This window comes from Balaenoptera physalus (genome assembly GCF_965194825.1).
Source record: "Balaenoptera physalus genome assembly, chromosome: 7".
In the NCBI taxonomy this organism is placed as follows: Eukaryota; Metazoa; Chordata; class Mammalia; order Artiodactyla; family Balaenopteridae; genus Balaenoptera; species Balaenoptera physalus.
This window is the reverse complement of record NC_138886.1, coordinates 28,080,584-28,101,315: the sequence shown is the minus strand read 5'-3', so window position 1 is coordinate 28,101,315 and position 20,732 is coordinate 28,080,584. Positions and strand designations below refer to the sequence as shown.

The window sequence follows — 20,732 nt, the reverse complement described above, 5'->3', positions numbered from 1 at the left end:
TAAGGTCCTTACAGGTCCCAGAGAAGGCAATCATACAGCCGGCCAGCTGCCCAGCTGTTTCTCACATCTGCTTAGAGACAGAGTTCCTGGAAATTACTTCCTCCCACCAGTATAGCCAATCTTTCTTTCCACATTCTTGCCTCACAGTTCTGACCAAACCAACTCCAAAGGAGACCCTTTCTCAGACTTGTCACAGTCTCAGTTTCCAAAAACACTGCAGAATTCTGAGAACCGAAGGGGAAAGGTCATCAAAGGGCCCCCAGCCTATTTTAACCTGAAGAAATAATATCTAGAGAAAAACCAGCATTTGGAAAGCACTCTCGTGATTAGACAATATTTTTACATTCATCAATTCCTCATATGCTCTGCCCTCGGCCCGGTAACCAAGGCAATGTTCTTAGGTATGAGTTTCTAACTGTAGGACAGAACCTTCCTGTGGCTGATTCTGAGAAAGCCACACCCTCTTCTTACATGGTGGTGGTCTTCCCAGCTCCATTGTGGCCCAGGAAGGAGGTGATCTGGCCCTCGTAGAAATTCAAGGCCAGGCCATCAACTGCCACCTTCATGCCATCTCGGTAAACCTTCATCAGGTTCTGAATGGACACGCCCAGCTTCAGGTGGGTGGGTTCCTCCTCCATGCAGACTGTGAGAAGACACAGGATGGAAATGAGCCCACAGACGACACTGACGAGTGGAGCGTCAAGACGCAGGGGGCTGTGCTTGCACTTTTACAAGTGTCCTCTCTCCACAGCTATTTCTGGTTTCTCAGGCAGACAGGCAACAGATATTTATGTAGGGCCTATCTGGGCACGAGTGTTGGTGATGGGAATACAGTGATAAAGGTGCAGAGGGGAGGCTGCGGAAGAAGAGAAGGAACAGCAGGAGAAGCCACTGGAACAGCGGGCAAGGGCGGGTGGCAAGGAAACTCGTGAGCCATGCTAAGGAACGCCACACCTCACCACTGGCGACTGGGGGAAGGGCGCAGAAGAGATCAGCAGGGGAGCGACTTATGAACGACTTAGGAAGCTGTACCGAACACAAAGAGTTCCCCTCCAAGAACTTGAGCAGAAGAGCCCAGAAGGCAGAGCCTTTGCTGAACTGGGGGCACCACTACCTACAGTCAGACGCCAGGAGAGGATGTGCGCTCTGAGTGATGCGGGGTGAGAACACTGAGAAGCACAGAGCGAGCCCTGTGGCAGCCACTTGGTGTCAGCCTGCACGGGCTCACGCGTCTGTCATCGGGACAAGGCGGCAGCGAGGTTATGGCTCCATAACCACGGCTGTCTTTACCTCTTCTTTCTAGCTGTCAGGATAGCATGAAAAGTATGTGTATATGTGTTTGGGGGGATGGGGTGGGCGGAGGTGAAGGTAGAGATCAAGAGCCACTTTATTTAGAAGCCAAGAGAACAAAGGAAATGTCCCTTAGAAACCCAGATAGTGACTCCCCGATAAGTCAACAGCACTGGACACAAATGCATGGGAGAATTTGGAAAGGGTCACTTCAGGGGATTTCTCCGCCCCTTAGGTGGTTTTAGGCTCTTCAGGCAGAGAGCCGCCCTTTGCCCCCGACAGCCAATAGGAGCCAGCACTGCAGTTAAGGTGAGGGCAGGTCAGCAGAACTTACTTTCTGACGTTCCCTTCTGGATGGAACCAGGGTGGCTCTTCTCATTGCTTTCCTCGCCAAACCAGTAGGACTTAGTACAAGGGAAATACCAGGGCCTAGGGATTCCATATTGGCCTGAAAGCAAAGCACAGGTGTGAGCAAAGCTCAGCAACGCCCCAGCATCCCCGAGGTGTCCCAGCCAGACACAGCCTCCCTGACTCTCTCCTTGACACAGCCTTTGAAGACAGGACAAAATGGAATGGAGGTGGGGGAGGAGAGGGACTAACATTTGCTGAGATCTCCTGTGTATGACAAACATCCTGCACTTCTCTGAATCTTTCCAGCAACCCCACGAGGCAGGTATCATCCCCACTTTAGAGATGAGGAAACTGAGGGATAAGTAGCCTACTCAAGATCACTCAGCCAGTAAAGTGGAGGATTCAGAATTTGAATCCAGATCTGTATGATACAAAATTGCATATCCAATGTGGGAAGTTCAGGTAGGGTATGTAAAAAACATTTCACATACACTCTTTTAGAGAAAAATCAGTAGGTGAACCAGAAACGGTTAAACCTCACTCTCTCAGAATTTGATCTTCTATGAAAATGTATCCAAGGCAGGTCTTGGTCAAGGAGATTTATTAAGGGAAGTATAAAAATGAATTTTTATGAATACTAATTCGATTAAAGCACAGGCAAGGGTTGAGAGCCAATGTATCTTACTATTCACAAGCTGTACTCGGGAAACAGAACCTTTGCTGGTGGTAATTTAGGGGATACAGAATTAGAGACCTGGGTCAGCATTGGGAGGACTCTCCTGGGCTAGCTGACCCAGTGTGACCCACCTGGGTTCACCTCCAAGCACCTACTCTTACCAGCTTTGTGGCCACAGGCAAGTTATTTAACTTCTTCGGGTCATAGTTCTCTCATTTGCAAAAACTGGTTAGGGCAGTAACTCCCTCAGAGTAGTCTTACAAGGATTAAATGAACCAAAGTGTGTAAAACACTTTGCACAGTGCCTGGCACACAGTGCTCAAGAAACAAGAGCTATGTCAGTACTAAGAGCTGTACTTTTAGCGTCAGCTGCTTCTCCTTGGAGACTATTTGTTTGCCATAGGTCTAAAGCCCTAACCACTTTCCAAGGAGACCCAGGCCCTGCAGAAATTCCAGCACAAAGGAAGGAAAGCACTACAACTAGAAACTTCATTTCTCTGGCTGATGTCTAAAGCAGTGTGGAAGCTCAGTGTACCTGGAAACACAGCCTCGATGTACCAGGTCATCACCCCGTAGAGGAAGGCATCAAACAGCATCATGGAGACCGAGGTGGTGAGGTTGAGGCCATCTTCCTCCACAGGGCTCTCAAAAAGGTTGTCCCATTGCACCCCAATGCCCTGCTCCTCAAAAAGGGCAAAGTACTCACAGCCAAACCCAAAAGCCACAGGAGACAGCAGGCTCTGTGAGAAAGATGCAGAAGTCACTCATCCATCTCCTTGTTTCTCATTTTCCTATCACTGCTAATGTAAATGTCACCTGGAGAAAGGTGAATTTGCCAAATGGATCAATTGCAAGATATGGAAATATTTATCTACAGAGTCCCTTTAGGGGAGTGGGCTCCCTGGCAGCATATAAAGTGATTCTACTTATAAGCACTCATTATACTCACACATTTCAGAAATGCATGTATGAGGGAATGTAAAACTTTTAGAATTGTATGCTTCCAAAGATGCCTCAAGGGCTCAGCAATCCTGTACCTTACACACACACACACACACACACACACACACACACAGCCCATTTATCCAGGTCCTCTCAAGCTCCCTGCTCGGTCAGTGATGGCTCAGTGTCATAGGAGCCTGTCTGGGGCTGCTGATGTCTAACAGGTCCAGACAGAGGCATCTGGAGCATCCTGCAAAAAACTCAGGACAACTCAGTCTTGTAGGGACTTGCACACCCTCAAAGGCCTCTCCTCCTCTGTACAAGGGAGGGGAGTGAAGTCAGGGATTTGCAGGGACATGGAGCACCTGCTCCTCAGTCCTGACGTTCAGAAAATATTACTCAAGCGAAACCCCATACTGGACACAAGGGAGACAAGAGTCCAGAAGGAGCCATCTCTGACCTTAAGAGCTTTCAGTTCTATCTGTGCTGTGACTTTATGGCGAGCTTAACATGGCCAACAGAGCTGGGAGACAAAAGGTAGAGCTGGCCTCTATTGTCTAAAGGCATTCCCCAGTGCCATTTACCGCATGCAGTGCAAGTCTGGCTCCCTGAAAAATACCATTTGATTCAATTCAACCAGTGTTCACTCAGAGGACTAAAAATAAACAATTGAATAAGACACAGTCCCTGCCTTCAAGGAGCATAGAATCTAGAACTGAGTTTCAAGTCCCGCTGGAAAGAGAATCTCTTATCTTCTGTTCTCAGCTTGGACTATAAAGCAGAAGTGAAATACCAGGTGCAGCTGTGACTGCAGCTACCGCAGAAGGGCCAGAGTTACTCACCACAAAGATCTTGAGTGTGAAGCCCACGTAGTCTTGCCACGCCACGCACAGGACGTAGGGCAGGTACAGCATGAAGTAAATGATGCCTCCACAGGCTGCCGCCAGGTTGGCTCTGGAGAAGAGTGTGCTGATCAGAAAGCACTGCAGGATGGTCACCACGGCGAACACGGACAGAAAGATAAACACCACACTGGGGTCGCTGTAGGGCAGCAGGTTTCCTAACTGGGAAGGAAGAGACCCAATAAGACTGTCAATAAGCAATGATCTATGGGAAGCAGCCAGGGCTTATTCCTGCTCATCTTAAAGACAATACTGAGGAACACTGCTGTTCATTTTTCTGATGAGTGAACTGAAATCTACTGAAGGGAAATGACTAGCCCAAGACCACACATCAAAGTCATGGTAGAGCCAGAAACAAAACAAAGTCCAGGCTTGACATTCACCAAGGTTCATCTCAACAGACAATTTTGTTCTTCGTTTCTCCAAGAAATAACATCACCTGGATTCTCCTTCTTCTCTAAGGACCATGACTCTTGGCACCAAGAAACAATTATGGGAGACAGCATCCCACATGGCTTCTCCCTCTGAAAGCCAAGGAAAATGCTCAGGCCATCTTAACATCCCCCATGAGAACCTGCTATGGATTCTGGATCCCCACGATCATCCAAGCTCTGTGGACTTTTCAAGTTTCTCTTCAGCAGTTGGTTCTATTTCAGCAGGACCCACCAGCGCTCAGCTGTCACAGAGTGGCTCTCACCCACCAGCCACAGGACCTCCACCCCGGCCACATAGCTCAACCCTGGCAGTCAGACATCAGAGCATGAGGGGGGCTTGACTTTAGCAAGAACTGCTCTGCCACAGTGTCGGGTGACCTCAGTGAAGTCCTTAACCTTCCTTGGCCTCATTTCCTTGTATGTTAAATGGGTTATTTAGTGAGGATATCACAAGACAGTACACGTACGTATGTGCTTTAAACAGTGCTTGCAATCAGTAAGTGCTCATTTGTAATGAATAGTAGCTGGTATTAAATTAAATGTCACTTCCTTTCCCTTTGTACCCCTCTGCTTTTAAAAATATTTATTTTTAAACAATGCATCCTTAAATGAAATGATTGTGAAAAAAATGGCATATAAACCTATTAATGTAAGGGGTGGACACAGAACTGCACTGTACAGAGTCCCATTCAAGGAAGGACTTGTTGCCTGGCTGTCAGCAGACAGCCTCAGGTGTCAACCCCTCTAGGTTTGTCCCAGCTGCAGACAGCTGTCCGGCCCTGGGGCACACCCTTCCAATGACTAATTGAAGGGCCTGGATCTATGCGGTGTCAGGGAGGGAGGCCTTGGGGTAACCTAAAGGGCTGGACATCTCAGCTCCGCGGCAAGAGTGCCCGGCGAGTTGGCCGTGCGTCACAGTTCAACTCCTCCCTCTGCTAAATCCTGTATCCTCCCCATCCCTTCTAGAGGTGTGGATCCCTAAGAAATACCCATACCCAAACTCCGCCTCAGCCTCTGCTTCCAGAAAATCCTAACGTGCAACAATATCTATGCTTCTGAGTATGGTTTTTAGAAATTCTGGCAGAATTACCACCCAATACATCTAGCAAAATGAGTAACTCTCAGATGCTGCCACGAACCATTGCCAAACAGCATGGCGTAGTTAAGCTTGTGCTCACCTGGGACACAAGACCCCTAGGTTCAGTCCTGCTTAGCTGCTAACCAGCTGGGTTGACTCTGGACAAGTTGCTGCCCTTCTCTCGGTCTCCCTTTCCCCAACTACAAAATGAGGGAATTGCAGGGAACAGCACATATGACCCCTTCCTTTCCAAAGAATCCGTGCCTTTCTTCTGCTCACAGAGCCCACGGGGGGCAGGGAGGGGCCGGTGAGGCAGCCTTACTTTCAGGATGACCACCAGCAGGCCGGCGCTCACGAGCAGGGGGATGAGGCTGCTGATGAACCAGCTGAACCAGAGGATGCTGTTGTCCAGGCCCATGATGCGCATGGTCTCCTTCAGCCGCGCCTCCTTCTCGTACACGATGCCCTTGATGATCACAGCCACAGAGTAAATCCAGGCCAACGTCATGAAGAGGGGCATTGACCGGCTCATGACCCGCAGGAAGCTGGAAGGGCGGGGGGAGGAGTAAAGGGGAGTGTAAGCCAGGCTCCTGGGCCAACACCTCTGGGTCTGCATGCAAGAGAAAGCACCAGCACTGAGCCCGAGACGGGCAGACCCGTGCACCCTGACAGTCACGCTTCGTGAGTGGGGTAACGCAGTGATGAAACTACTAACAAAGTGATGCCAAAGAAAACTTCTTGGAGGGCTTGCTTTAGTAACCAGATAGCTCTCAGATGTCATTAAGCTAAATGGGGGTGAGCTTAAAGTACTAAAACAAAACCAACAAAACCAAAAAACCGACTCATTCTGTCATGAAAGTTCAACATCTTCAAGGTCACCTCACTATCAGCTTGCCGTGCATAACTGTTAACGACAGATGGTGCAGAAATACACTTCAGGCAGCTCTTGTCAGTAATATTTCAGATTTCCAAAGTAGAATAGGAAATGCAGTGAAGTAAAAGGAACACAGAATCTGGACTCTGAAACTCAAGGTTCAAGTCCCAGCTTTACCACTTATGCACTTACAGGCTACGTGACAACAGGCAAAGGCTCTGAATGCCTCTGACCTCTCATCGTGTTCCCATCTTAATACATACTTTCTAGAGTAAATCTTGGCTTAGGGGGTCTTTGGAAAAGTCTTCCTTTGGAAAATATTGGCTAACCTTTCTGAAGGTGAAAAACAAGATAAATCCAGGTGACCTAGAAAAGCTAGAGTGAGCCCTGCAAGGAAATGGGTTGTTCAATGCAAAGCAGGGAGAAGTACAAGGAGAGGAACCCTGCTCTTTCTGCACTCTGATCTCTACACACACACACTCACACACTCTCCCTCACACAACAGAGAATAAGAGAGTTTCCAGAATCCAGAAGAGACGGGACATGTTTCAGATGCTTGCAATAACTACACCTCTGCCTGTTCTCTCTCTCTCACAAGAAATCTCTGGCTCCAAAGTCCCCATGGTGAGGACCTGGCGGCACAGTGACTAAGCACTAAAAGATTATCTAAAATGTCTAAGATAAAAAGGCCTTGTTCGGTTTTATCTGCATTGTTTGAAAATGTGGTTTACCACTTATAGAGAGGAAGGAGAAAAACTGACACGAAGTCTGCTTTTATAGGTCTAGAACGCTGTGCCTCTGTGTTTGGGGGACGTGAGGATGTGTAGATGCGTCTGGCATGTGCTCGTCATGACACATTTTAAACTTGCAGATTGGGCTGATTTTGACTGAAAGGACAGAGTATAAAAAAATAAAAGTTCTGGTAACCATGGACTAGAAAGGAGTGAAGATTACTGGTGACGTGGCTCAAACTGTCAGCTACCTACATCTGGCATCTTATTTCCTGAAATTGCCACAGAATTTCAAAAACAAGTTTTTTTTTTTTTGGCAGTAGCTGCAATCTTGTTTTAACCAATTTTTTGACCAGTATCAACACACATATAAAATAAATGTAATCATTCTGTTTCCTCCCTTGACGTGTGTATGTGTGTGCGTGAGTGTGTACACACCACCTGGGGACAGTGTTAACCAGTTAAGCGAAGGCGGTGGCTCGCTGGTAACTCACATGTCGTCAACGTAACAGGGGTAAGGCATCTGCTGCATGTAGATGCCGGTTTTCTTCTCTGTGCCCGTCAGCACCCTGATGATCGCCTGCTCCACCACATCCTGCAAGTAGGCGAAGCCCCCCCAGACGTACCGCATATCCTCAAAAGGGTCAGCCCGAGGACCGGGGTCCCAGTACCTTAAATCAAACCACAGGCGATCAAACATTCCTTAGAACCATACAATAAAAAAAACTCAGTCACCCACAATCCTACCACCATTACAGAGCCACTTTTCTTATTTCTGTATCTTACTTTCCGGTCTCAGCTGACACGTACACATGTTTTTAAATAAATATAATCAGAATGAGCAAACCACTTGTTGGTTTGGGTATCCCCCCCCCTCCATTAGCTCCCTAACATTGCAACAAGTAGATGGGCCAAAATTTACTTAACCATTCCCTTTTATCTTGCTTATTTGCTCCCTTTTATAGAAAGGGATAGTGCTGGCACAGAGAACCTAATGTCTTTTTTTCCTGTTGATTTAATTCCTCAGGACTAATTCCCTGGAATGGAAATGCTGAACCAAAAGATAATGATATTTTAAGACCTTTGCAATAGTTGTCTCCACAATGAATGAGCCAGTTACACCAAAATCATGCCACCAATTTGAGTTATACTTTGTTGGAAATTTTTACCAAATTATTAGTTAAAATAAGGTACCTCCACTCACATTAGCTGCTCTTGACTTTCCCAAGACTGGCTGGTACGATGGGATTCGACTTACCCATCCTTGATCTTATTCGTCCTTTCCACATTGTCGATATCCATCCGGATCTTGTACTTGACGTGATGGGGCAGCTCGACACTGCCAGGAGCAATTCCAGTGAACACGATCCCAGCCCAGAACTTCCGCTCATCCAGCAGCTCCATGGACTTGTTGATGAGCAGAACCTCTGTTGCCACTGGTTCCAGTTTGTTCAGGTTCACACACTGAATGAAGAACAGCCGTCATGAGAACGCCGATGGCCGGGAAAACAAGCGGTGGCCAAGGCAGAATCTATGCTAAGAGAGAAGCGCTAAGTGCATGACTTCTTTTATCCTCACTCTCTACTCCTCTCAAGTCATTCTCCAATATTCAATTGAAAGTGGGTTGTTTTGGTTTTTAACTGCAGTTTAAGGGAAATGTTGGAAGTATTTAGAGGTAAGTTACCTATATTGATTTTTGTGGAGGGAAAGAGGTTTAAACCTCATTTTTGCTTCTGTTTTCTTAGTAATTTTGAGTCATAACAACTAACCAAACAGAACAAAAAATCCCTTCATTTGTCCCTATTAAGTCACATCATTTTTAGGACTCAATTTTTAAAAGTGTAATCGGTCCTATTAGATTTTAGATAAGTTTCGTAAGTAATGCTTTTTTAAGAGAATGCTTTGTTGCCATTAGATATTGGGATATCAAAACACAGGAAAATCTAGAAAACAATGGATAGAGACATTCCTGAGTCAGATAGAATAAAGCTAGAAGTTAGGTCTGTTGATTTACTCATTCAGTCATTTAACTAACATCCACTGAGTACCTTTTTGTACGCTACACCCTGTGTTAGGTGGAGGGATACTACTGTAAATAAGATGACACATTATTCCTAAACTTTACTCCAATCCAAACCTTACTGCACCATCTCAGAGAAAGAAGCCAAAGCCTTTTCTAAGTGGTCCGCAGAATAGATCCTCACCTCCATGAAGCGAGAGATGGTCTGGATTGCCTGGTTGGTCTCATTGAAGGCTTCTCTCCAGGTGTACACAGAGCCATTAGTGGACTGCACTTCCTCTGGGTGCTTGGCCAGAAATGCCACGATATCTCTGGCTGTCCAATCTAAGCCTTCCAATCGCTGTTCCCAAAAGTGGTCATTGCCTCTGCTGTCCAATAGCGTCTGCCATTCCAATGACAAAGTACAAGTAGTAAACACCAACTAAGTCTTGATGAGCATTATATGGTTTACAAAACCCTTTCACATACATTGTCTTTTTTTAAAATCTTCATAGAAAACTGTGAGATAGGTGACCCAGTGTTGCCATTTTACAGGTGAGAATACTGGGCTCTCGGATTCTACTGCACCTTCCCACTGCATTATATCTTCTTCCTCTTTTGAGACCCAGGCTGATGACTCCTCATAAAGACCCTAATCTCTAGATCGAATTAAGACACACCTACTTTTGCTGTTTAGTTTGGGAAAAGAATTCTGCTGTTAAACCAATATGATCTTTTCCAGTTGCGGGATGCATGGGTCATGATGCAAAGGAGGCCTGTCTTCCATTTCTTATTCCCTAGCTGGCTGGCTCTCCATGTGGGTCAACAGGGAAAGAAGGAAAACCAATCTGGTGGTCAACCAGCAGGTGCAGAGGACCAGGGCAGAGGCCTGCACAGATGTGCTGCCAGAAAAATGGGTCTATTTCAACCTCAGCTCATGGAAAGGAGAATCAGCTACAACTCCTTTCACACCTTTGAGAATGTACATGAAGCTCTGGCTCTACTGAAATGGAATCCCTAAGGGGCCAAACTCTGCTATTTTTTAAATCAGTCTTATTCCTACTAACATATAAGTTTTTTCCCCATGTGGCTTCATATTTATTATTATAATGGGAGCATAATAGTTTTTATACAGTATATAAACTATAATTTCATTAACTATTCCCATACCACAGCATTTAGTCTAATTTCTCACAATAACAATTATTATAGCAATAACATTCTCTCTCATATGGTGACTTCTTTCTTTAAAATTATTTCTGTATGGGATACATCCCTGAGGGTGTGTGAAATGCAGATACACAGGATAGCACATTTTTTATGGCTCGTACAACTTCCATTCCAAATTGTTTTCCTATAGGGAATAACAATTTATACTGTCATCAGTTAAGATATGTATTTTTGTTAACGAAATAGGTACAAAATTGTACCTCACAAAGGTTCAGAGGGGTATGGGTTAGTGATTCTGAAATGACTTATTTGGGACTTGAACTGAGCAAATAAGACCTGAGTGAAGACACGTGGCATTTGGGGTGAGGCCCTCCCTGGCCAGTGTGGCTTCTCAGCAATATGGCCAAGGAGGGCAGCAAGGCCGGAGAGACATGCCCAGTGAGATCACTGATCACATGGCCGTTCTAGGGCACAAGAGGGGCCAGGAGACCAAAGATCCCCCTCAGGAGCAGTGGCCAGGGAGAAAGCAGAGGCTTGAGATGAAGGAGACAAACAACAGCTCAGAAAGGAGAACAGTTTAGTATCAGTGGGTTACATGACTCAACGGAGAAGCGCCTCCAGATATGTGGGGTGACGTGACGGGTGTAGACAGAGCCAGAGACAGCAGAAGATAAGAGCTACCACAGAGTAGAACGGTAGCTGCCGGGGGCTGGGGGAAACAGGGAAGTCAAAGGGTATGAAGTTTCAGTTTTGCAGTACAAAGAGTTCTGAGGCCCTAATGTACAGTGTGGTAACTACAGTTAATGATACTGTCCTGTATACTTGACACTTGCTAAGAGGTAACTATGTGAAGTGAGGGACATGTTACTTAGCTCCATTGTGGTGATCATTTCACAATGCACACATATATCAAAACACCAAGTTGTACACCTTAAATACATACACTTTTAATTTGTCAATTACACCTCAATAAAGCTAAAAAAAAAAAAAAAAAAGAAAGAGCTACCCCAACAGACACAGAAGTCTCAAGCATTGCCTTGTGTACCAGACGCAAGGCTGCAGGGGGCACAGAGGACTGAGTGGCCCAAGCTTGGGGAGTGAAATAAACACTCCTTAGTAGAGAAGAGAAAGCAGCTGGAGGAGGCTCCTTTGACTTCCACCCGCAGGCTGATGAGTCCCCATTTGGTGTCTCAGCCTAACCAGCCCCCTGCACTCCGGGCCCCAATACCCACTGGCCTGTTGGACATCCCCACCGTCCACCAGCTAGAAATCAAGAATTATCCTGAAGCTGCCCTGTCTTTCACCCCTCCACAATCAAGCAGTCACCAGGCTTTGCCTCCAGAAAATGCCTTGGCCACCTACTTGGATAGCCTCTGCCCTGGACTCTGCCTTCCACCTTTCCCCTCTTCAATCCACCTGTCAAACCAGAGTAATAGCCCCCCTTGCCTCACACCCTTTCATGGTGCTCCAGAGCTTAAAGTAAAGGTCCTTGGCTTGACGCCCAAGGCTCTCCAAACCACACGCCATGCTTTTCTCCCCAGCCACAGCTCCTCCATTTCCTATCACACATCCTGTGTTCTCCAGCAGGATTCCTAATGAATGCCATGGCCATGTTGGCAAGCGCCTTGTGCCAGAAGAACTGAGAGCCTGTGAGCTGCTGGAGCATCCAAGCCAAACCCTCTATTTAAGAGTAGGGGAAGCATCTATCTGCCTACAGACTGAAACTCATGGAGTTCCTTCAACAGGGACCCTCACCATCCTCTGAGATGCAGAAGGAGAGAAGTCCAACAAGTAGAAATGTACATTCTAAGGAGAGGACCAGGAAGAAGACACCTGAGACCACACCTAATTCTATGGCACTGTCTGTGGCTGGACCACTTGAATCCCTTTTGGACGACAGACTGGAGTCCAATAGAGAGCCATCCTTGAAGGGCATAAGTTGTTGTTGTTATTATTATTAGTCAGAAGTATTCACTCAATCCATACAAATTATTGTTCATGTTTTTCTGACTAAAGTCCCTTGGTTTTTAAAGGCTCCCAATTTAAGAATTAAACTGCAAGACTAGTGCAACAAAGATGACTCCAGCCTTCCCCTCATTGGAAGACCACCTGCGTATCGTCCCTCCCAGGGCATCAAGGGACAGTCCTCAGCCTGGGAGAGTACCTCCCAGGGTAGATACCTCCTCTAACACCCAGCTGCCCCTCTGATCAATGAGGTGTCAAGAAAAGAAACCTGGCAAAATCCATTCGTGCTTCTTAATAGCAGCAGGAATAAAAGGAAGAGGCCTCTCTCACCATGGAGAGAGGAAATAGTCTAATGATTCTCTGACTCAGCCCAAGGCAGGATGATGCGATTAAATGGCACTCAGGCTCAAGCAAAGGAGACATTCCATTCTTGCTCAGACTCCTCCGCTTTTGAATCCAATTGTCTCTAGAGCATTTATCCCTTCTCAAGTGGTTCTGAAGCACTAAGTGCAATTCCCCTCCATGCACTAACAGCAGCTCTACACGCACACGGTGCCTCGGGGAATGAGTATCTCAGGTCAGACCAGACCTTTGCTCACACACACCTCTGTCCAAGACCCACTAGGACATAGTAGGGCTAAGTAAGATGCTGTGGCTCTAGAGCCAGAAATGAAAATAATCAACGTCCTGTAATCACCAAACTCTTGCTCCAAATACCAGCCCTAGGTTTCTTGGAAATCTGATTTTGACTATCAGACGCATTGATGCTGATGTGCATGAAACGGTGTGATTTGTGCACCGTCACCTGTAGCTCTGCCAAGTGACGGGCCTGTGGCTTGAGCGATGCTCAGTACGTCTGCACTGGTTCAATGTAAAGAATCCTCATCTCAGTGACTTCTGGGAAAGTAAAGAGCATCAATCAGGTACACGGTAATCAGAGGGACACTCACCCGGACAAGGTCCATTTCTGGGCTGCTCTCCAGGAAGGTCCAGATCTTGGGGCTGAGCTCTTGCCACATGCCTTCCAGATCATGAAACACAGCCAGTTCCTGGAAGGTCTTATTCACCTGGAGTCAAACAGGGAGCCAGGGGCAGCAAAAAAAAAAAAAAAAAAAAAAGAGAGAGAGAGAGAGGCAGAGACATGAGAACTCAGCTGCTCCCTGAAAAGATGTTCCATCACAGAGGCCCTTTTCCAGTCCTTCCCATTCCCAAGAAGTGTCTGCCTGCAGCAGTGATTCAAATACCCAAGGCTGGAGAGCTGGCCCTCAACAGTCAGCTTGGGCCTGAGTCAGACTGGAGGTTCTCACTCTTTGGAAATCCCAGAAGAGCCATGAGTATACTCAACACACGCCATCCGAAGCCACTTTTATATTTTTGTCCATAATTCTAGGAGGATTCTGTAGAGGGCCTCTTGGGCCCAGGCAGCTTACCTCAGCCATAACCTGCCTTGTGACTGGAGTGTCAGGTGTATACAGGATCTTCCCAACAAGCAGGGGCTTGAGAGCTTTCCATATGATGCGGGAAAGAGGACTGGACTCCAGATTCTTCATCAAATCATTGCAATAAGGAGCTATGAAGAGGATGAAAGGCAAATATTTGTATGCATGCTCATGTACTTGTAGGAAGTAACAAGAGCTTTGGAGCCAGCTGGTTAGTCATGGGTTCAAATCTCAGCTCTGCCACTTAATGGCTATGTAACAACATCACTTGTCTGAGTCTCAGTTAGCTGGCTCCTCTGTAAAAATAAAGTTAATGACATCTACTTGGCAGAGATGCAGAGAGGATTAACTGAGATGCTATCTGTGGAGCCCCTAGAACGATGCTTGATAAATAATCAGAGCTTATTATAACACTGATGATGGACAACTCACAACTGAGACAATATGGAAAAATGTTTTTTATTATGCACAATCCTTTATAACTCTAGATTTGTAACTCTAGATAGCTTGCACCAGTCCTCACCACTTTGTTTTTATTGGAAACAAAGAGCTGAATTCAGACTTTAGTTTTCAAGCAGAAATTTTAAATTTCCCTTTAATTAATAGGTCTCATCACAAGTATATGTAATAAATGTAAATAAACATCCCAAACTGAAAAATCCAAATTTATAACAGACAGTAGGGTTTGATTATCCAGAAGGATTCCTGATTTTTTTAAAAATTTCATTCTGGGTTCTTTTAGATACTAAGAATCCTCTACATGCTACAAAGATAATTTTTTTTTTTAAAGAGGATTTTCTCACAGTTATATCTGTTGTGAAAATGAAGGTTCCCTTGGGTTGACTTGCAAAGTGAGGGAGCGGAGGGGATGGCATTTCAGAAAACTGCCTGCAGCGCCCTTCCCTTCAGGCTCACAAAGCAACCTGCCATGTCTGGAGTGCTTCACTCTAGACAAGAATAAAAGGTTCTTGTGTCACAATAACGCACAAAAAGCCACCTCACTCAGTGTCCGAAAGACACACCTGCAGTTAGAAATGGAGAAAGGCTCACTTGCATCATATTTTCAATGAAAACGATGCCATTGTCTAAAACTGTAACACTGGCTCCTGGCTGCCACCAGGCACAGGACACACATCCCCACAAAACTGCCCGAGTGTGGGGAGCAGATATGGAGTTACAGGGTTCTTTAACGCCACGTTGCAGCTAAGAACCACAGACAGCAGACCCCATGTCCGAGTCTGACGGCACACACACACCACCATGAACAGGTATTTTGGAGGCCACGTGGTTTACCGAAAAAAAGCATGGAGCCAGGCAGATCTGGCTTAATCCTGGCTCTTGCCAATGAGCTATGGTGTGGCTTTGACCAAGTCGCTGAACCTCTCTGAGCCTATAAAATGTGGGGTTATAAAACCTTCCTTGCAGGGTTATTGTAAGGATTAAACGAGATAAGTTAAATAAAATGCATAGTACATAGGAAATGTTCCCTAAATGTTATCTTTTATTATTGTTGTTGTTATTGTTAAGTCTTTATTGTAAAGCATACCTCAAGGAGAGGGAGGGGAGAGGGGAGGGGCAAGGGAGAGGAAGAGAAGAAGCCGAAGATACTTGATCACTTTGGGAGCCACCCTCTGACATCCCCCAGAAAACTGAGGAGATTGGCTTTCAGTCATCCATTCACTTGATAAACACACTGCACGCCTGGGATGTGCCAGGCCCCATTCACACAAGTGGGGACAGTTCACTGACTAGGAGAAGATTCCCTCCTCTAGGAGCTCAGTCTGGGGGGGGCAAACAGGTAAACAAACATCCACCGCTGCTACGTAGGATGAGGATAAGCACGAGGAAGCAGGTGCCACGGGTGCCACGGGGCTGAGCCTGGACCCGAGGTGGGCTGGGGCCAGGGCTTGGGTCTGCACAGACACTCACTTGTCGAATTGTCATAGAAGGTGCCGGCATCGTCCTCAGTGCCGTTGCCTCCAAAGAGGGCTTTATAGTTGTTGTCCTCGTACCAGTTAAGGGACTTGATCTTCAGGCCCCCACCCTCGGGATGGCCACAGACGATGCGGGACACGGCCTGGTAGATCTGCGTGGAGGAGCTGGAGCTATTCACGTTGGTCAGGAACATCACCTCCTGCCGCATGTCACTCCAGCTCCTCATGCTGAACAGCTGAAGGAGAGGAAAGAGTGGGGGAAGGTTGAAGACACAGAAGAGGAATTAACAGGTCAATTTCTTGACCTCGCCAAAGCCTCACCCCAGAACCTATCTCGTCTGATGTCGCCTCTCAAAGGGGCATCGCTCTGTGATGGGATTGCCAGAGCCTTGCTGCTCCTCTGTGGTCCAGGGACCAGTGGCATCAGTGTCATCGGAGAGGCTGTTGGAGGTGGTCTATCTATCTACGGTTCAAATCCGCATTTTCACGCGGTGCCCAGGTGACTCCTAGACACATTAGAGACTGAGAAGCACCGCTTAGCAGTTAGGGGAGCCCCTGGTGACGGGCTTTATCTATTCGGATGATCACTGAGTTTACAGAAGAGGATGCTTTCTTTGAACAACTATGTGCTCATAGGCGTACATCAGGAACCGCTTACACCCTCGGTCACTGCCTCATTTCTACAACACCTCAAACTTCAGTGTGGAAACTGAGGGGCCCTCTGCCCCCGGGCAGAAGAGGTGCTGCGTGTGAAGTCCCCATTCTTGTCTCGGCTGAGTGTCGGGCAATGGAAAGAGCGCATGGTGGGGGACCGAGTTTGAATCCCACTTGTGTCTCTCATGAGTTCACAGCCTTCAGAAAGTCACTTCTCTGAGGGTCCAACTTCTCATCAAGATGATGAAGCTAAAACAGTGTGGTGAGGAGAAAGTCACACGATATCTGACATCCCAGAGAGGGCCCAACACAGAACGGTCCCTGCCGGGAAGAGCCAGATGCCCCAGGCAGTCGGGGGCGGGGGGGGGGGGGGGTGAGTCTGGGACTCACACGTGACCAGCTCTATGTCTCACACACCAACGTACCCCAGCACCGTGTGGAATTCTTGGCCCAGTGGCTCTTATAATTCAATATTTATAGAGCACTTTGTATTTCCACACATTTCACAATAAATCATTAAAAAATCCCTACATTCCTTGCCATGCCACTGCATGTTCTCACCGCCTGGAGGGCTGAGGCGTGGTGAGCAGCGGGGAGTGGCTGCGGAACCCCACACTTGCCCCGGAGGTGGGCTAGGTTCGCACTCCGCGGGCCCAGTTTTCCATCTCACAGAGTCTGCTGGCTCCGGTGAGGGGCAAGGTCCTGGGCGTCACAGAGCCCGCCTTTGCCTTCTGCCTGCAAGGGGAACCAGGCGCCCCGGAGGCAGTCAGAGGTCACAAAGATTCCTCCCTCCAGAGGGAGCATCTAACACCGGGAGAACTCAGGCGGCCCGCTTTTCCTGATTTTTATCTTCTCATCACCTGTATGAGGTATACAGACGGGGAGGGGAGAGGTAGTCAGACCACCTCTCCTTTCCTTGGTGGGTGCAACAGCCCTAGAGGTTTTTAAATGACAGCAAAAGCCACTCACTTCTCTTTCTCACCACCACCAGCCTGCCATCCCCCAATCAAAAGGACAAATGGCTCCCCACCTAAAGCCAGCACATCTTTGGACAGAAGCACCATAAATGACTGAGTTATTCCGAACTCTGGGCTCTTCCCGGAACCTGTCTTAGGGGCAAACTCCTACTCGTTCTTCTACACCACAGCTCCTGCGCCACACCTCCTCCGTGAAGCGCTCCCCCTCACAGGGAGGGGGGCCGCTCATCCTCCAGCCCACGGAAGGTGGCGTTTGATTGTCATCCGTGGAGAGAAGAACCGCCAACTCACTTTCTCAATCCACTGCGATGGCCTCCTCCTGCCCTCGCCCCCATCAGTCTCCTAGCGTAACAGCCGAACCATAAACAACCCTCATCCTCTAGGTCACACCAGGTGCCCCTGCTCCGGACCCTCCACTGGCCTCCCATCTTACTCAGTGTAAACCCAGCCTTGGCAGCCCTGCATGGCACTCACCTCCTGCTGCTAACCCTAACCTTACCTCCGACTCCCCTCTCACTTGCTCTCTTTGTCTGGCCACGGCTGGGCTCCTCTCTGGTCTTTATTTTATTTTATTTTATTTTTTTAACATCTTTATTGGAGTGTAATTGCTTTACAATGTTGTGTTAGTTTCTGCTTTATAACAAAGTGAATCAGCTATACATAGACATATATCCCCATATCCCCTCCCTCTGGTGTCTCCCTCCCACCCTCCCTATCCCACCCCTCTAGGTGGTCACAAAGCGCTGAGCTGATCTCCCTGTGCTATGCAGCTGCTTCCCACTAGCCATCTATTTTACATTTGGTAGTGTATATATGTCCATGCCACTCTCTCACTTCGTCCCAGCTTCTCCCTGGTCTTTACATACATCTCTTCATCATGCCCAACATCAGTGTCTTTGGATTTACGGTTCCTCCTGCTTGGAGTGGAGGCCCTAGTGTCATTCCCTTCAGGCTCAGATGTCACCTGACCAGAGAGGACTTCACAAATCAGCCCCCTTTAAAACACCACCTCACAGCCCTCCAGCCTCTTACCCGGCTTTATTTTTCTTCATGGCAGGCATCCCTGCTGTCACATTATATACAGAACTGTTTATTTCTGTCTCTCGCCCCATGTCAGTCCCACGAGAACAGGGAAGTTAGTGCGCTCGCTGCTGAGTCCCCAGCACCCGGCTGTGGCAGACACCTGGTGGGTGCTGGGCAGGTAACGGAGACGCTGTTTCCTGCCCTGCCTCCCTGGGCTCACCTTCCCATCACCCAGATGTGAAGCTCATGTCCGCTCTCACTCATCTGGCTCCAAAAGTCCCCGTTCCCAGCCAACTGCAGGCCCTGTTAATCCATATTTTCTTTCTTTGAAGAGTCTCCTTTTTATTCTATTTATTTACTTATTATTATCTATTTCTTTATTTACTTATCTATTATTTTGTTTATTCCAGTTACCATCAGGGTTCAGACAAAAAGTGGGCTTAAGTAGCAAGAACATGGGCTTTTGAGGCCAACGGTCCTGGGTTCGAATCCCAGTTTTGCCAATTAACTTACTAGGTGACTGTGGGCAAGTTGTCTAGCTCTTCTGAGCCTCAGTGTCACCTGTAAAATGGGCACAGTAGGACCCACTGACATCTGTCAGGTGGATTACACAGGGAAATTGGGTGAAACTGCATGAACCAGGGCAGCTTAACTCCCTTTTCCTTTTCCTTTTAAGGGCTGTGCTTTGGTCAAACAACCAACTTTCTTTCCAAACATGGAGCAGATCTCCAAGTGCACTTATTTATTTATCTTCTCCCATTTGTCCCAGAGAAATGGCAAGTTAGACAATGAGTCACTCGTGGCAAAAGTGACTTGATTTAGTGTTCCATTGAGAGGAGCAGGTGGCCCTTGCTGTCCAGGACCAGGGGACAAGCAGGGCACAAGGAAGCAGCTGCCAGGAAGAATGTATATTGTTCAGTTGGAGAGGTTCTACCACATGAGCAACAGGAGCATCAGATGCCTTCAATTTTTTTTTTTTACCCCAGACAAAAGGCGGGCCAGTGATGCAAGAGGAAACAGCTGTAACCAGACCGTGAGGTTAGAGGCAGCCTCCCATGTTAGAGACCCTGCTTTGCTTTCTCTAAGGCTGGCAGGGACCTGCAGAGTAGTACGGGGCATATCAGTGTCAGCTAACAGGGCCCGGGAGAAATGACTTGCAGGGCAGGTTCTGTTTCTCATTCTGCCTCCTGGAAGAACCCTGGGAGACCCAGCTTCTCCACCTACAGAGCGGTCACCAGCGTTCATAACCGGAAGAACAGATGGCAGCCTGGAACAGGGCTTCTCCTCCTGAAAGGGACCCCAAAGCCAGCCCTCTCCAGTCAGACACACAGGAGCAAAATTGAAAAACAGAACAGACCCAAAAGCAAAACACTAATAAATCAACAGCGTTGAATCTCGGTGTTTTCTGTATTTTCCAAACGTTCTGCATTTCCCATAGTGAGCATGCAAGCCTTTATTCTTAGGAGACATAAAGTGAGTTTTGATATTTGAGAAAAATGATACAAACCCCAAAAAATGACTTAGAGAAGCAACTCATAATAAGACTGGACCAAGTCTGAGAGAATTTCACCATGAATTATTCCTACCCAGTGTCTTAAACATTAAGGCCTGCATGATTTCTGACCACCATCCCTCAAGCTTAGCTCTTTACACACCTGGCTCCAAATGGTTCCCCCTTTCCAAGTCTAATTTGAAACAAGGCTGGGTGTCAGAAAGGTGAGCACATGCTGACTGGGAGGCAGAGGAATGGTTAATTGCTTTTTGTAAGTTAGGCCCCCTGATCCTGTGACTAAGGTTATTCTAATACACTTGTAAACATGTGGACCCGAAAGGTAAACTCAACTTTTATCAGGAGACTACATTCCCAAAGTTGAACTCAGGGCCCAGATATTTACAAGGGAAAGATCTGAATTAGGGGTACCAGGTTCTTCCCTTCAGATAGCAAACAAACGTTTTGATAAAAAGACTGTCTTGCTTTGCTGCTGAAAAAGAAATAAGGATGGGCTTCCCTGATGGCGCAGTGGTTAAGAGTCCGCCTGCCAATGCAGGGGACACGGGTTTGAGCCCTGGTCCGGGAAGATCCCACATGCCACGGAGCAACTGAGCCCGTGTGCCACAACTACTGAGCCTGCGCTCTAGAGCCCGCAAGCCACAATTGCTGAGGCCCGCATGCCTAGAGCCTGTGCTCCGCAACAAGAGAAGCCACCGCAATGGGGAGCCCGTGCTCCGCAACAAGAGAAGCCCCCGCAATGAGAAGCCCATGCACTGCAATGGAGAGTAGCCCCCGCTCGCC

At 47.4% G+C, this 20,732-nt stretch overlaps 1 protein-coding gene across 9 annotated transcripts in view; it reads right to left on the bottom strand.

Moving 5' to 3' along the window:
• Nucleotides 1-20,732, bottom strand: part of ABCA1 (ATP binding cassette subfamily A member 1) — a 179,917-nt gene that overhangs the window by 42,572 nt on the left and 116,613 nt on the right. For all 9 annotated transcript variants that reach the window (XM_082471167.1, XM_082471173.1, XM_082471165.1 and 6 more), the window contains 11 exons: nt 15,781-16,021; nt 13,843-13,982; nt 13,363-13,479; nt 9,483-9,680; nt 8,537-8,742; nt 7,773-7,949; nt 5,996-6,218; nt 4,102-4,323; nt 2,853-3,057; nt 1,625-1,738; nt 472-643 (listed from right to left, as the gene is read on the bottom strand). In XM_082471167.1, coding sequence (XP_082327293.1) covers nt 472-643; nt 1,625-1,738; nt 2,853-3,057; nt 4,102-4,323; nt 5,996-6,218; nt 7,773-7,949; nt 8,537-8,742; nt 9,483-9,680; nt 13,363-13,479; nt 13,843-13,982; nt 15,781-16,021 — 2,015 coding nt within the window. The remainder of the gene's footprint in view (nt 1-471; nt 644-1,624; nt 1,739-2,852; nt 3,058-4,101; nt 4,324-5,995; nt 6,219-7,772; nt 7,950-8,536; nt 8,743-9,482; nt 9,681-13,362; nt 13,480-13,842; nt 13,983-15,780; nt 16,022-20,732) is intronic.